The sequence below is a fragment of the Ascaphus truei genome, chromosome 13 (assembly GCF_040206685.1).
Source record: "Ascaphus truei isolate aAscTru1 chromosome 13, aAscTru1.hap1, whole genome shotgun sequence".
In the NCBI taxonomy this organism is placed as follows: domain Eukaryota; kingdom Metazoa; phylum Chordata; class Amphibia; order Anura; family Ascaphidae; genus Ascaphus; species Ascaphus truei.
The window spans coordinates 4,651,338-4,664,645 of NC_134495.1; the positions used below are offsets into that span (position 1 = coordinate 4,651,338).

Sequence of the window (13,308 nt, forward strand, 5' to 3'; positions counted from 1 at the left end):
GTACTTAAAGTGAGTGTCCTTAATGCGGGGTATGCCTGTACACCGCTCTCTGCCGTTAACCTGTGGAACATCTCATTCCTGCTAAGAACTGAAGCTTGGTATTGTAAAATGCCACAGTAATAAATATATTGGAACTGCATGAAACGTGTGTCGGGATCTGTATTTTCACACAAGGATCCTATGGTATTCAAAGAATAAAATAAACACTTATTACTTTTCAGACGTCGATGAAATCCACACTGAAATAATATATAGTGAACTAATGTATACTGATCACCTTTGGATTTTAGTATATACCTGTGTAATGAAAAAAATGATGCGCAAAATATGTTAATAAAATAGCAAGCATACCATAGAAAGATTTAGTGACGTAATTGGGACCGCGATGTAATAACACAAAAGAAGTTGGGCTCATACAGTAGGCGCCTTTCTGAACGACGTCGCAAAACACCAAAAATGCTCAAATAAAAACGGAAGCGCGAGCTCTTGAATTTTATTTTATTAGACACATCACACAAAGAGACAAATGTGTGTTATCTGCATGCAGAGGAAGACGGTATTATTTCTAGTTTCTGGGTTACATCAGCTTTATATCGGGGGACAGGTTGTGACAGGTTTCTGTTAAAATCACATCATGCTATTTAGAATGCAAACATCGGCATATAAGTCTCAGCACCATTCCCAGTCCATACGTGCATGCGTTATTTACAAGGGAAAACAGTCTTCTTGTTGGGTCACATATGTCTGATGTGGAGGACGCATTAAATCAATGTTTTGGGTGGTTCATGTACTAAACATGACAACTCGTACAGTATAATGGGGGGGGGAGGCAACTCCAGTCCTTAAGGGCCACCAACAGGTCAGGTTTTCAGGAGAGTGCTGCTTCAGCACAGCTGGCTCAATCAGTGGCTGTCTTCACCTGTGCTGGAGTGGATATCCTTAAAACCTGACCTGTTGGTGGCCCACCCTGCAGTATAACCAGGTTACAGTTACTGTGCTTCGTAATGCTGATTGTCTAGAGAAAGGGAAGCAGCGAGATGATAACGCCGGCGTGGCTGGTGGGGGCGGCCTTTAACCGTCGCTGCCAGAGGCGCCCGCAATGCATCGCGGCCGAACGGTTACTCAGAGTAATGCAGAGGAAGTCAACCTGTGATTGTTCTGTCGCTGTTTGAAGCAGCAGTGCGGTGAGCCGTACAATATAACCCTCACAGACCGGGTGTCAATATAACCCTCGCAGACCGGGTGTCAATATAACCCTCGCAGACCGGGTGTAAATCTAACCCTCGCAGACCGAGTGTAAATCTAACCCTCGCAGACCGGGTGTAAATCTAACCCTCGCAGACCGGGTGTAAATCTAACCCTCGCAGACCGGGTGTCAATATAACCCTCACAGACCGGGTGTCAATACAATCTAACCCTCACAGACCGGGTGTAAATCTAACCCTCGCAGACCGGGTGTCAATATAACCCTCGCAGACCGGGTGTAAATCTAACCCTCGCAGACCGGGTGTCAATCTAACCCTCGCAGACCGGGTGTAAATCTAACCCTGGCAGACCGGGTGTAAATCTAACCCTCGCAGACCGGGTGTCAATATAACCCTCGCAGACCGGGTGTAAATCTAACCCTCGCAGAACGAGGGGAAAATCTAACCCTGGCAGACCGGGTGTAAATCTAACCCACGCAGACCGGGTGTAAATCTAACCCTCGAAGACCGGGTGTAAATCTAACCCTCGCAGACCGGGTGTAAATCTAACCCTCGCAGACCGGGTGTAAATCTAACCCTCGCAGACCGGGTGTAAATAGAACCCTCGCAGACCGGGTGTAAATAGAACCCTCGCAGACCGGGTGTAAATCTAACCCTCGCAGACCGGGTGTAAATCTAACCCTCACAGACCGGGTGTAAATCGAACCCTCGCAGACCGGGTGTAAATCGAACCCTCGCAGACCGGGTGTAAATCTAACCCTCACAGACCGGGTGTAAATCGAACCCTCGCAGACCGGGTGTAAATCGAACCCTCGCAGACCGGGTGTAAATCTAACCCTCACAGACCGGGTGTAAATCGAACCCTCGCAGACCGGGTGTAAATCGAACCCTCGCAGACCGGGTGTAAATCGAACCCTCGCAGACCGGGGGGAAGGTGTCTGTCACAGGTACTATTTCATGTACAAGAACATAAATGGCTTTTCTCGGGTTAATGGACGTTCTTCCTGTTACTCTGGTCCTGTTACTCTGGTCCTTCCCAGCTCACTTTGCTCTTGCACAAAATAAAACCTTTAAGCAGCAGTCTTCCTCCCTGTCGCACCTTCTCCCTTTTTGTTACCGTGATGGGAACCGGGTGGGATTTAAATACCAGGAAGTACCAGCGCCTCCTTTACTGGTATCTCGGGCCACAGGGGGACCTGCGTCATTTCCAGCCCTGAGAACCACCTGGTTCCTGAGATACTTACCCTAAATGGAGAAACTTGTTCTTCCTGGTATTTATATCCCCTGCGTCACGCTGGCCAATATCTGGCTTTTTATTGGCCTGTGTCATGCCGGGAGATTTAACCCGCCATTTTGTTTCCCCTGGCGGAAACTGCAATGGGCTACCTTTATCTGCATCTCGGTGCATTTCACCCCCAGGGGTCCCCTGCTCCCCAAACTTGTTTTTAAAAAAGGGGCGGATTTAAAAAAATTGGACACGGGGAACGGCTGCTTTAAACTAAGATGGAGAACGTCTTGCACTCCTATTTAATAAGGTTAAAAAGGGAGATATGCCACAGTTATCATCTTCCACTTCTACTCGAGAGAACATTCCTGCTTCGTTCATTCAACATGATCTGATCGTCGCCATGCACAGGCTCTCGGGCCCATACTCATTCTGCGGCCTTCAGTCACAGGACGCCACAGCCATGTTCCTGGACACATTTCAGAGCATATTGAGCAGGCGAGCTTAGCTGCAGATATAACTAATACAGTATAGCAACACTCCAGAATCTGTGTATATACCCAAATAAACTGCACAGCAGGACTCAAGCAATTCTCCAAAGGGCCCAGGTCTCCAGGTCAGAAAACCTGTAGGAGTAGAGGAACCATGCACTTATGGTAATGACATTATAGATCCATTTAAAGACTTCAAGGGGTATTATCCTGTATTGTTACATTTTACAAGCATTTTAGAACCTCTGTGCCATGTACATATAGCGACATTAGATTAACTGCGAGAGTGTTTCAGTGTAAAAAAAACCTGTACCTAGCTGCCTAACCAACTGGTATGGAATTAGCCAGAGCAGATCAAGGCGCGGCCGGTCGCCAGCTGACGAGTCCCGCTGTAGAGCATTAATAGGTAATAGCACCGCTACAATACATAGTATCAACAATCTCTTGCCTAAGGTGCAGAATTAGCACGGTATAGTAACTTGGGCGCAATACTTAATGCCCTTCTCATGATGCACAATAAACGAACGCAAGCTAATGCCGATACTAGTCATATTATTGTACCCTTGAGCAATATTAATTCCAGATACTGTAAAGTTCATCATGATCATATGGCAAAATATAAATAGAGGGATTTGCAAGTCACAAGCCTACAGTACTTGAGATGTTCAGGGGTCAGTGAGCTATATATTTTGAGGGACAATATTGTCACTCAGCAGAACAATTGCATGATTTCAATATAAAACTACAAAGCGGATATAAAACAGAAACAAATATTGGACTCCAAATATAGTGCATTACACAGATAATCATATCAGTCTTTGCAACTTGTTCCGTTAACTGGGTTATGGTGCAGTGCTGTATTGGTGTAAGCTGTACCATTGCACATCTGGGATGTGTTGTGATACTATTCTTATCAATAGCACAAGTCACATCTGTACTTAGAACTGCTGCTTTCGGAAACGCTTCGCACTTGACTGTAAATTACTGACTGTACCGGTATATGTTCGCTGACGTACAGAGTTTCGTGGTACAGTGGTATTGTAATCGCAGTGTAGAATTTAAATAGAACTGCAATGGCGTTTCCCAAACAAACGTTACACACCTGGCGGACGGTAAAAGTATTTTGATTCTGTGATGTTTGTCTATTTTAGACCTAAAGGGGGCAGTGTTGCATTGCTGCGTCCTGCATGGCAGGATACCCTTGCGCAGCTGTAACTGCTTCCAGCGTGGCACTATATCCTCACACAGCTGTAGCCGCCTCCTGCATGGCCTCACATCCTCACGCAGCTGTAGCTGCATCCTGCATGGCATTATACCCTCACAGCTGTTGCTGCCTCCTGCATGGCAGGATACCCTCACCCAGTTGTAGCTGCATCCTGCATGGCATGATACCATCACATAGCTGCAGCTGCTTCTTGCATGCCATTATGCCCTCGCACAGCTGTTGCTGCCACCTGCATGACATGATGCTCTCACGCAGCTGTAGCCGCATCCTGCATGGCATTATGCCCTCGCACAGCTGTTGCTGCCTCCTGCATGACATGATGCTCTCACGCAGCTGTAGCCGCATCCTGCATGGCATGATACCCTCACATAGCTGCAGCTGCTTCTTGCATGGCATTATGCCCTCGCACAGCTGTTGCTGCCTCCTGCATGACATGATGCTCTCACGCAGCTGTAGCCGCATCCTGCATGGCATGATACCCTCACACAGCTGTAACACGCTTTCATTTGAAGTCCTTGGCATGAATAAATAAATAAATATCACAGTGCTTTAAAATGCACTTTCCAAATACATACATGGGACGTTTTACAGGCTTGGTTGAAATCTCAATTCCGTTGATAAAAAATATATATAAAAGTCCCAGAGTAAGACATCTACGTGTCCCCCTTAAATATGTCCCGCTCAGTAATCCTCAGAACAATACAAAGAAGACTACTTTATACTTGGAACGTGTAGAGATTGATAGCACGTATACCAATAATTGTTCTCATACCCTGTAAATGATAATCACCAATGGTTTCCAATGGTAAATAATGACATTATTCACCTAGACAAGGAATAAGATATGGAACCTCAGTATTTACAAGGTGTCATGCACAGGTCACCAATGCTGTAACACTGGGGTCATTATTGTGAGCATTGTGCTTCCTAAACACCAATAAGCAGTGGTTTCCAGGCTCGTAAAATGAGGTTATAGGTAGATAAGGAGTCGATAGACTCATGTGTTCAGAGTAGAAAAGTCCCAGGAGTACAAGCCAGTGAAGGCTCCATGCAGAATTGAGAATCTTAGGCAGATAATATTGCCCACAGCAAACCAGATAATTGCTGTTTCCCTTTCCAAAAGCCAAATAACGAAACATTAATTCACAGAGTAATTAAATCAGAGTGCAACAAAACCTTCCAATGCTGAAGGTGCGATTATCACCCAGAAAAACAAGGGATCCGTGTCAGCCGTGGAAAAGACCTCAGCAGACTACATAGTATGATGGATATTCCCAAAACACAATGACTGAACACACTAAATTGAAATAGGAGAACCCTCCTGGGTGCAGTTGTCCATGAGAATCCATCTGGGTCAGTAGAAAACATGCAGGCTTCAATTTCAGGCCCTAATCAAAAGGTTTTTTTTTTTTTAATCTAATGTCAGTTGGGTATCCTGCTGTCAGGCAGAACCCGCCGACTGGTTCCTTTACTGGAAGTGAAATGAACTGGTCTTGTGCTATAATGTAAAAGTATTATGGGTATCTTTGTTATTCAAAGTGAAGCAGCTGCTATACCATGCACCGGGCCAAGCAAAGATACAAATAATGTCACTTTCAACAGGATTCCTTTTGCGTGATAAACCTGGTGCTTTATTTTGCTGGGATTCTCCGAAAATATTAAACGCTAGATCTACTTTCTTGTCTTGATTCCGATAAAACGTCCTTAGTGTTTTAACTTGAACCGATTTCCATCTCTAATACTGACACTCCCAAGTGCAGCCAACACCAACAATAGAGCTTATTGACTCCTGTTTCAGTGATGGACAAATTAGGTCATAATTAATAAAAGACACCCAAGATGCTTTGCTCTATGGTTAAAAGCCACTCGTTTTATATGCCCTTTTAATATACGCTAATCTTTTGGGAGATGTAAGTGTTTGTCATCTGACTTCTGATGGTCAACGGCAAACAATTTGCAAATAAATTTCACGCAGAAAGTACATTTCTGGTAGCACGTGCTATGGATTCCATTGTTCAATTGCCACAGTTGGGAAACTATGATAACGAACATCTAAAGCCTCACAAAATCTTCATCATGCAGAGCTCCCTCACTGTTATCTTAACAATGTCTATGTCATTATTTATCTAACTGGGCACTGACATGGCATTTAGGGGCATAGGCCTGTCCACTGGTAAGTGCTGATGGAGGATGGCACCAAGTGTTTGAAGGATAGCTACCAACACAGCAATGTATCTATAACTGGACGAGCAGATGGCCAAATGCCAGAGAGAACTGAAGGTGTTAACAAGCAATTTCTCTTCAGTCAAAGACTGCACAACCTGTGCTGAAGCAGGGATATCCAGAAACCCTAACGTATTGGTGGCCCTTGAAGACTGGAGTTGGCCACTCCTGCCCTCTATGCATTGACTGATCTCAACTGTGCCTCACAAGCACAACTTACACTAAAATGTACCACGAGAACCGAGGGTGAGTCATGCCTACCATCATTATTATTTGCAGGAAGATATATAATGTATTCCATTTAAAAAACAAATTTCTATAGAGGAAAAGAAATGATGCGTTACATACAAAAGTGATTTCTCTCTCTCCCCCTGCACAGAATATGCGATCATTTCAATGGGCTGCATTATACGATATGTTGATTAAAATTGCTCATTTTAAGACTTTGTAACCTGAACATTGTAAAAAAACATTCATGCTTATAGCTATGATACATGGTAAACTTTGTCTCAATCTGCAATTTGATTAATTTACAATCCAAATGTATCAAAAAAAATGACGAGATTTTTTTCCCCCTACTTCTTTAGGACCTCTAGTGATGGCGTATGCTAGAAGCGAGTATTAAATCATGGGTTAACTGCACGCTCTTCAGCTAATGCTTCTTTGTGTATAAGCCCCATGGGCATATACTGTACTGTACGTCACTTAAGTAGGTTGTGTCATGGACCAGCTAACACGAGACAATTATATTCAATTTTCTTATCATTCACGTCACAAAGATTTGTGCTCAGATGCGTCAAACATGAGGAGTTACATAATATAGCGTGTGATTCTCAACCTGCAACTGTCTCTGCTACACGATTTCATCTTAAAACAAGTGTACTAATCTGATCGATTTAGTTTTACTATTTAACATCATACAAAAAGACTTTGTGCCTTTCCAAAGGATTTGTTAAAAAGGACAACATGTATCAGGGGGGGAGAGGGGAGAGGGGGGGGAGAGGGGAGGGAGGGAAGGGGAGAGGGGGAGAGGGGGGGAAGGGGAGGGGGGGAGAGGGGTTTGCCTTCTATAACATCTATTATGTAGCCAAGACAGGGATAATATGAAGAGACGTTGCTAATGGAAGTTTTTATGCAACTATACCTAGGTAATCGCCTTTATCACAACTGGGAAGGAAAGCTGTGGGTATTAACAAGCAATGACAGGAATGAACACAAAGATCATTAAGGAATCATTTCCATCTGCATTTCTAAGGGCACACAAACGCTGCTTTCCTAAGCTACAGTATGAAAGAAGAGTCTACGAGCAGATAGTTATTGGTTTGTTTCTATAGCTAATACTACAGATAAAGTGTGATAACCTTGGAAGACGAGACATAAAAAGTTTACAGTGAGTTGGTACAGAATGTGAATGTTGGGGAGGCAGCCCCGCTGCCGTTCAGTCACTCGCTACATGGTTTTCATTCTGTAGAATGTGCCAGCGTTCAATTTTCTTATCTTTGTTCTTCAGGCATTCATACCAGTGCTTTAAATGCTCCCCTTTGGCAGTAATGCCCAGCTGACATCCACCTGCGAGGGAAAAACCAATGAAAGGTAAGGTCGTGTTCCCATCGTACAGTCAAACCTGTGGTTTAGTATCTGCTTTGTGACTCGTGTTTGCTAGGCTTGTGTCTGTTTTATTTGGTTGCCTGGTGAAGGGCCAATTTAAAGGTGCAATCCCACCTGCAGCATACAACAGATAGGTCAGGGGTGTTTTCTAAGCATTCTGTGTCACTGCAAGGAATGGCAAACCAAACTTCCCAGCTGTCCTAAGAAAGCATCCACTATGGAGCTGAAGTCCTCTGTGGAATGTACAGAGTAAGCTGCTCAGCTTCTGCTATTTAAGAACAGCAAGTGAATAGCACGGGGCATACAGTATGTGTTCCATTGGGGTCAACTGGAATTAAACCAAAGATCATCGTGGATTAATACAGTAGATCTTGTAATGAAGAGAAGTGTAATGTATTAGGAGCTCCTGTAAGACAGTGAATGTTGTAGAATAGTTATCACTGGATAACATACGGAGTGTGGAGACACTGCAGCCGTAAGCCCGCGCTATCACACTCCTTACGTTGTGCGTGCAGTTGGTACTTACTACAGGAGACCATCTCTTGAACGCTTGCTATACATGCACACCAATCATCAGGCAATACTGTCTTCACAAAAAAGAACATCACCTCTATAAAGAAGACCATACCCTCCCCCCCACCCCTGATTACGCCAATTTAACGTTGGCAATTGGGATTCCTACATATGCCGCAGATTGTTACACAGAGATATTTATTTACCACAAAGAAAAGGGAATAAAAGATGGTGCCCAAAGATACAGAATGTGATAGATCTTATTGTGTGTGTGTGTGTGTGTGTGTGTGTGTGTGTGTGTGTGTGTGTGTGTGTGTGTGTGTGTGTGTGTGTGTGTGTGTGTGTGTGTGTGTGTGTGTGTGTGTGTGTGTTTAGGGGACTCTCCTCCTAGTGACACATTGTATAGTAAAGTAACTAAATACATTGGCCAAAATTGCCTTGAAACATCTTCCCTTGGTGATTCTGGAATGGGGAAGCGATCCCAAAACGAGCAATAGAAATAATGATTGCTCACTTTGTTACTAATCTCTTGGTTAACCACATCATGCAACGTTCTTGCGACTATAGAATTATCAAAAATCTTAGTTCATTCACTTTTTTTTTTTAATAGGTGAACATGATCGTAATTTTTAAAAAAAATTAAAAAAATACAGCATGTGCACATAAAGATGTGATATTGCGATAGGATTTGCACATAAAGATGTGATATTGCGATATGATTTGCACATAGAGATGTGATATTGCGATAGGATTTGCACATAGAGATGTGATATTGCGATAGGATTTGCACATAGAGATGTGATATTGCGATAGGATTTGCACATAGAGATGTGATATTGCGATAGGATTTGCACATAGAGATGTGATATTGCGATAGGATTTGCACATAGAGATGTGATATTGCGATAGGATTTGCACATAGAGATGTGATATTGCGATAGGATTTGCACATAGAGATGGGATATTGCGATAGGATTTGCACATAGAGATGTGATATTGCGATAGGATTTGCACATAAAGATGTGATATTGCGATAGGATTTGCACATAGAGATGTGATATTGCGATAGGATTTGCACATAGAGATGTGATATTGCGATAGGATTTGCACATAGAGATGTGATATTGCGATAGGATTTGCACATAGAGATGTGATATTGCGATAGGATTTGCACATAGAGATGGGATATTGCGATAGGATTTGCACATAGAGATGTGATATTGCGATAGGATTTGCACATAGAGATGGGATATTGCGATAGGATTTGCACATAAAGATGTGATATTGCGATAGGATTTGCACATAGAGATGTGATATTGCGATAGGATTTGCACATAGAGATGTGATATTGCGATAGGATTTGCACATAGAGATGTGATATTGCGATAGGATTTGCACATAGAGATGTGATATTGCGATATGATTTGCACATAGAGATGTGATATTGCGATAGGATTTGCACATAGAGATGTGATATTGCGATAGGATTTGCACATAGAGATGTGATATTGCGATAGGATTTGCACATAGAGATGTGATATTGCGATAGGATTTGATACAAAGCACAGTATAGTTGGATAGAGAGTTGACAACTCCTCCATGCAGGAATAATGAATACTTCAAGATTAAAGCCACAGAATAAATGGATTTTTTGTACAGTTATCCAGTATGCTTAAAGAGTTCCCATCATGTTGCTTTCATTACATTCTAATAACCCATCAATCTGATTTGAACTAATTTGGAAGTCACACAGTCATACTCTAAGGCTGGGCTTGCAGTTTCTAGATGATTAGATGTAAAATATGTATTTAGCTCCCTGTTAATATGAGAATGCATTGTATTGTTGGTGGGGAGCAGGAAGGGCAAGGGTTGGTTCTGCCACCATACAGTACTTTTACAGTGTTAATAGTCTAGTTATTTCTGTATTTTAAAGCCCAAGTTTGATGTCACTTGAACTTGAAGCCCCAAAGCTTCCCTAGTTCATTAAGACACGTGTCTCCTTCATTAACGGGTGGCATCATTAAACAAATGCTTATTAGTTTTTAGGCACCGGATCCATTTACCGGCAGTGTTCCCTGTAAGGTAATCTTGGCTCTCCAGTATTGCACAGCGCTTCTTTTATACAACGTATCTGCACATTGTCCATCGCTTCTGTGACTAGTTTCCCAGTAAATCAGCACAAGCACAGACCAGCTGGAGGAGAGAAAGTGTCTCTGAACCCACTCATTTGTGATGCAGCACCTGATCCTGCTCAATTCTGCCTCAGTTCTGGCGTTCGGTAGCCACTTTACAGCACGTATGCAATTTCCCTTGGCTAATACTGCCCTGACTTGTGTAGCAGTTTGTGTAATCTATTCCACTGAAGTGACCTGAAATAGCACATTACAAAGCGGATCACTTTGACATTTGACCCCTTACTACGAGGGGGATTTGACTTGCTATGGGACCACCTGAATAAGCAGAAAGAATAGCATACACATATGAGCTGCCTCTTCCCAGTACCATTTAGATTTAAAGAAAACCGTTAACGTTATTTTTAATGAAGTCGCCATTTATAACTGACAGTGAACAAATGCAGCCATTATTACCCCTTAAACATGAGATGTCAACATGAAAATATTCACCGTCGGCATTGCAGACTTCTGAAACAATGAATCAAAGATCGAGGTGCGGATCCACAATGGGGTGCTGAGCTTCAATGCGCCTTTACGCCCAATCATGTGAACGCGAGCAGAGGCGTGCTAAAGCTTAGCACCGTTTTGTAGATCCGGGCCCAAGAGAGAATTAACGAGAGACAAGAGCCCCAGTACAGCATCCAATAATACACGGTATTTAGTACATTACCGGGCATTCCACCTATATGCTTTCTTCGTAAATATGGATCATTCGGTTCAATTCTTTTGGCAAAATATTTTAAGCCAGTGAACACGTCTCGGTAACACCAGATGAGCAGGTCCTACACTGCCAATATTGTTCTATATTATATATTTCTTCCACTGCATAGAGAGAAGGGGAAACAGGAAACTGCAGCCGAAGGAATGCTGTGTGTGACGTATATCCGGTGCCTAAAGAGTTCAAATTGAAGATGGTGTGTGTGAGTGAGTGTGAGAGTGCGTGCGTGAGTGTGTGCGTGTAACTGCCCTGTAGCTCACACATCACCCCTAGTGCTTCTTGAATTTTAACTGGTCACGCATCCATGCCCTTGGCTGCAGTATTCTGTCCCCTCGTCTCTCTGTGCAGAGGAAGAAATGCATAACACAGTATAAATGGGATCGCCGTGACCTGGTTACGGGCTAAAAATATTTTGGTGAAAGTATTGAACTAAATGACCCATATTTATGAGGAAAGAATATAGTAAAGTACAGGCATACCCCGGTTTAAGAACACTCACTTTAAGTACACTCGCGAGTAAGGACATATCGCCGCTAGGCAAACGGCAGCTCACGCATGCGCCTGTCAGCACGTCCTGAACAGCAATGCCGGCTCCCTACCTGTACCGAAGCTGTGCGCAAGCGGGGAGACTATAGAGCCTGTTACAAATGCGTTATTTACATCGGTTATGCACGTATATGACGATTGCAGTACAGTACATGCATCGATAAGTGGGGAAAAGGTAGTGCTTCACTTTAAGTAAATTTTCGCTTTACATACATGCTCCGGTCCCATTGCGTACGTTAATGTGGGGTATGCCTGTACTAAATAATGTGTATCATTGGATGTAGCACTGAGGCTCATATCTTTTGTTGTATACACTAGAGCTCAGGGGTGTGCAAACTTTTTGCCTTGCGCCCCCCTGCCTGCTCTCCCCCACTGCTAGCGCCCCCCTTACCTAGTCTGAAGCGTCAAATTACACCGCGTTGCCCAAGCCGGCCGACTCACGGTAAGTAAAATTACACAAGCCTCGCACGGTCTCCCGGCATTTAATTTAAATGCCTTGGGGAAGAGCATGGGACCTCTGTACCTCATGGGACCTCTGTACCTCATGGGACCTCTGTAACCGCCCGCGCGCCCACCCCCCCCCCAAAAAAACAGTTTGCGTACCCCTTCATTAGCTCACAAACATATATACCATGTAGTGGGTTTGGGTTTTGAGCTTGCCAAGACTGTGTATGCCTGAGAGAGATTCCCCATGTTCTGATTCTCAAAATGAAGAGATATTCGGCTGGAGAATCCCTCCAATTTAATAGGACGGGCCCACAAAAGGTGGCAGAGAAATTATTTATAAGGAGTGCGCGCGCGAGACCATTTCCGAGGCTGAGAAATACATTTACATATTTAGTGTGAGTACTTCAATCAGTGGCGCTTCTGCTACTTAAATGGGAATGAACTGTTGATTACAAATTACTGAGCAGTTAGTTGGGAACTATGCTTGGAATATCCCCGTTTAACTCCTTCAGTAAGTGGCTATCACGGCTGGGGCACTTGAACATCTGGCAGCAGAAATAAATAGGAATTTAGCATATCATTCCAATAGTATGGTTAATTTCAATGATGCCTGCAATTTATCTCTCATTGCTTCTCTCGGAGCCTCGCTTATTTTTAGCATCTGCAGCCTCAGTCTGCAGTGATTCCCACAGATATAAACACTAATATTTAGAGGTGGGCTGTGAAATCTACAGCAAAACCCTTCATGTTTTGAATAAGCGAAGCATCAACATGATTTAGAGGCAAAGTGAGAACCCCAGGCCAAGCACCCATCCCCTACAGCCGGGGTGCTCAACTCCAGACCTCCCACCCCCCACCAGCACAGGTGGTTCAATCAGTCCCTGCTTCAGCTCAGGTGGTTCAATCAGTCCCTGCTTCAGCTCAGGTGGCTCA

General features: G+C 43.6%; 1 protein-coding gene across 3 annotated transcripts in view; it reads right to left on the reverse strand.

Moving 5' to 3' along the window:
* Window positions 1–483: 483 nt before the first annotated feature.
* Window positions 484–13,308, reverse strand: part of RPH3A (rabphilin 3A) — a 154,974-nt gene continuing 142,149 nt past the window's right edge. For all 3 annotated transcript variants that reach the window (XM_075568130.1, XM_075568131.1, XM_075568132.1), the window contains one exon: window positions 484–7,938. In XM_075568130.1, the coding sequence (XP_075424245.1) occupies window positions 7,808–7,938 (131 nt within the window). In that variant the 3' untranslated portion in view covers window positions 484–7,807. The remainder of the gene's footprint in view (window positions 7,939–13,308) is intronic.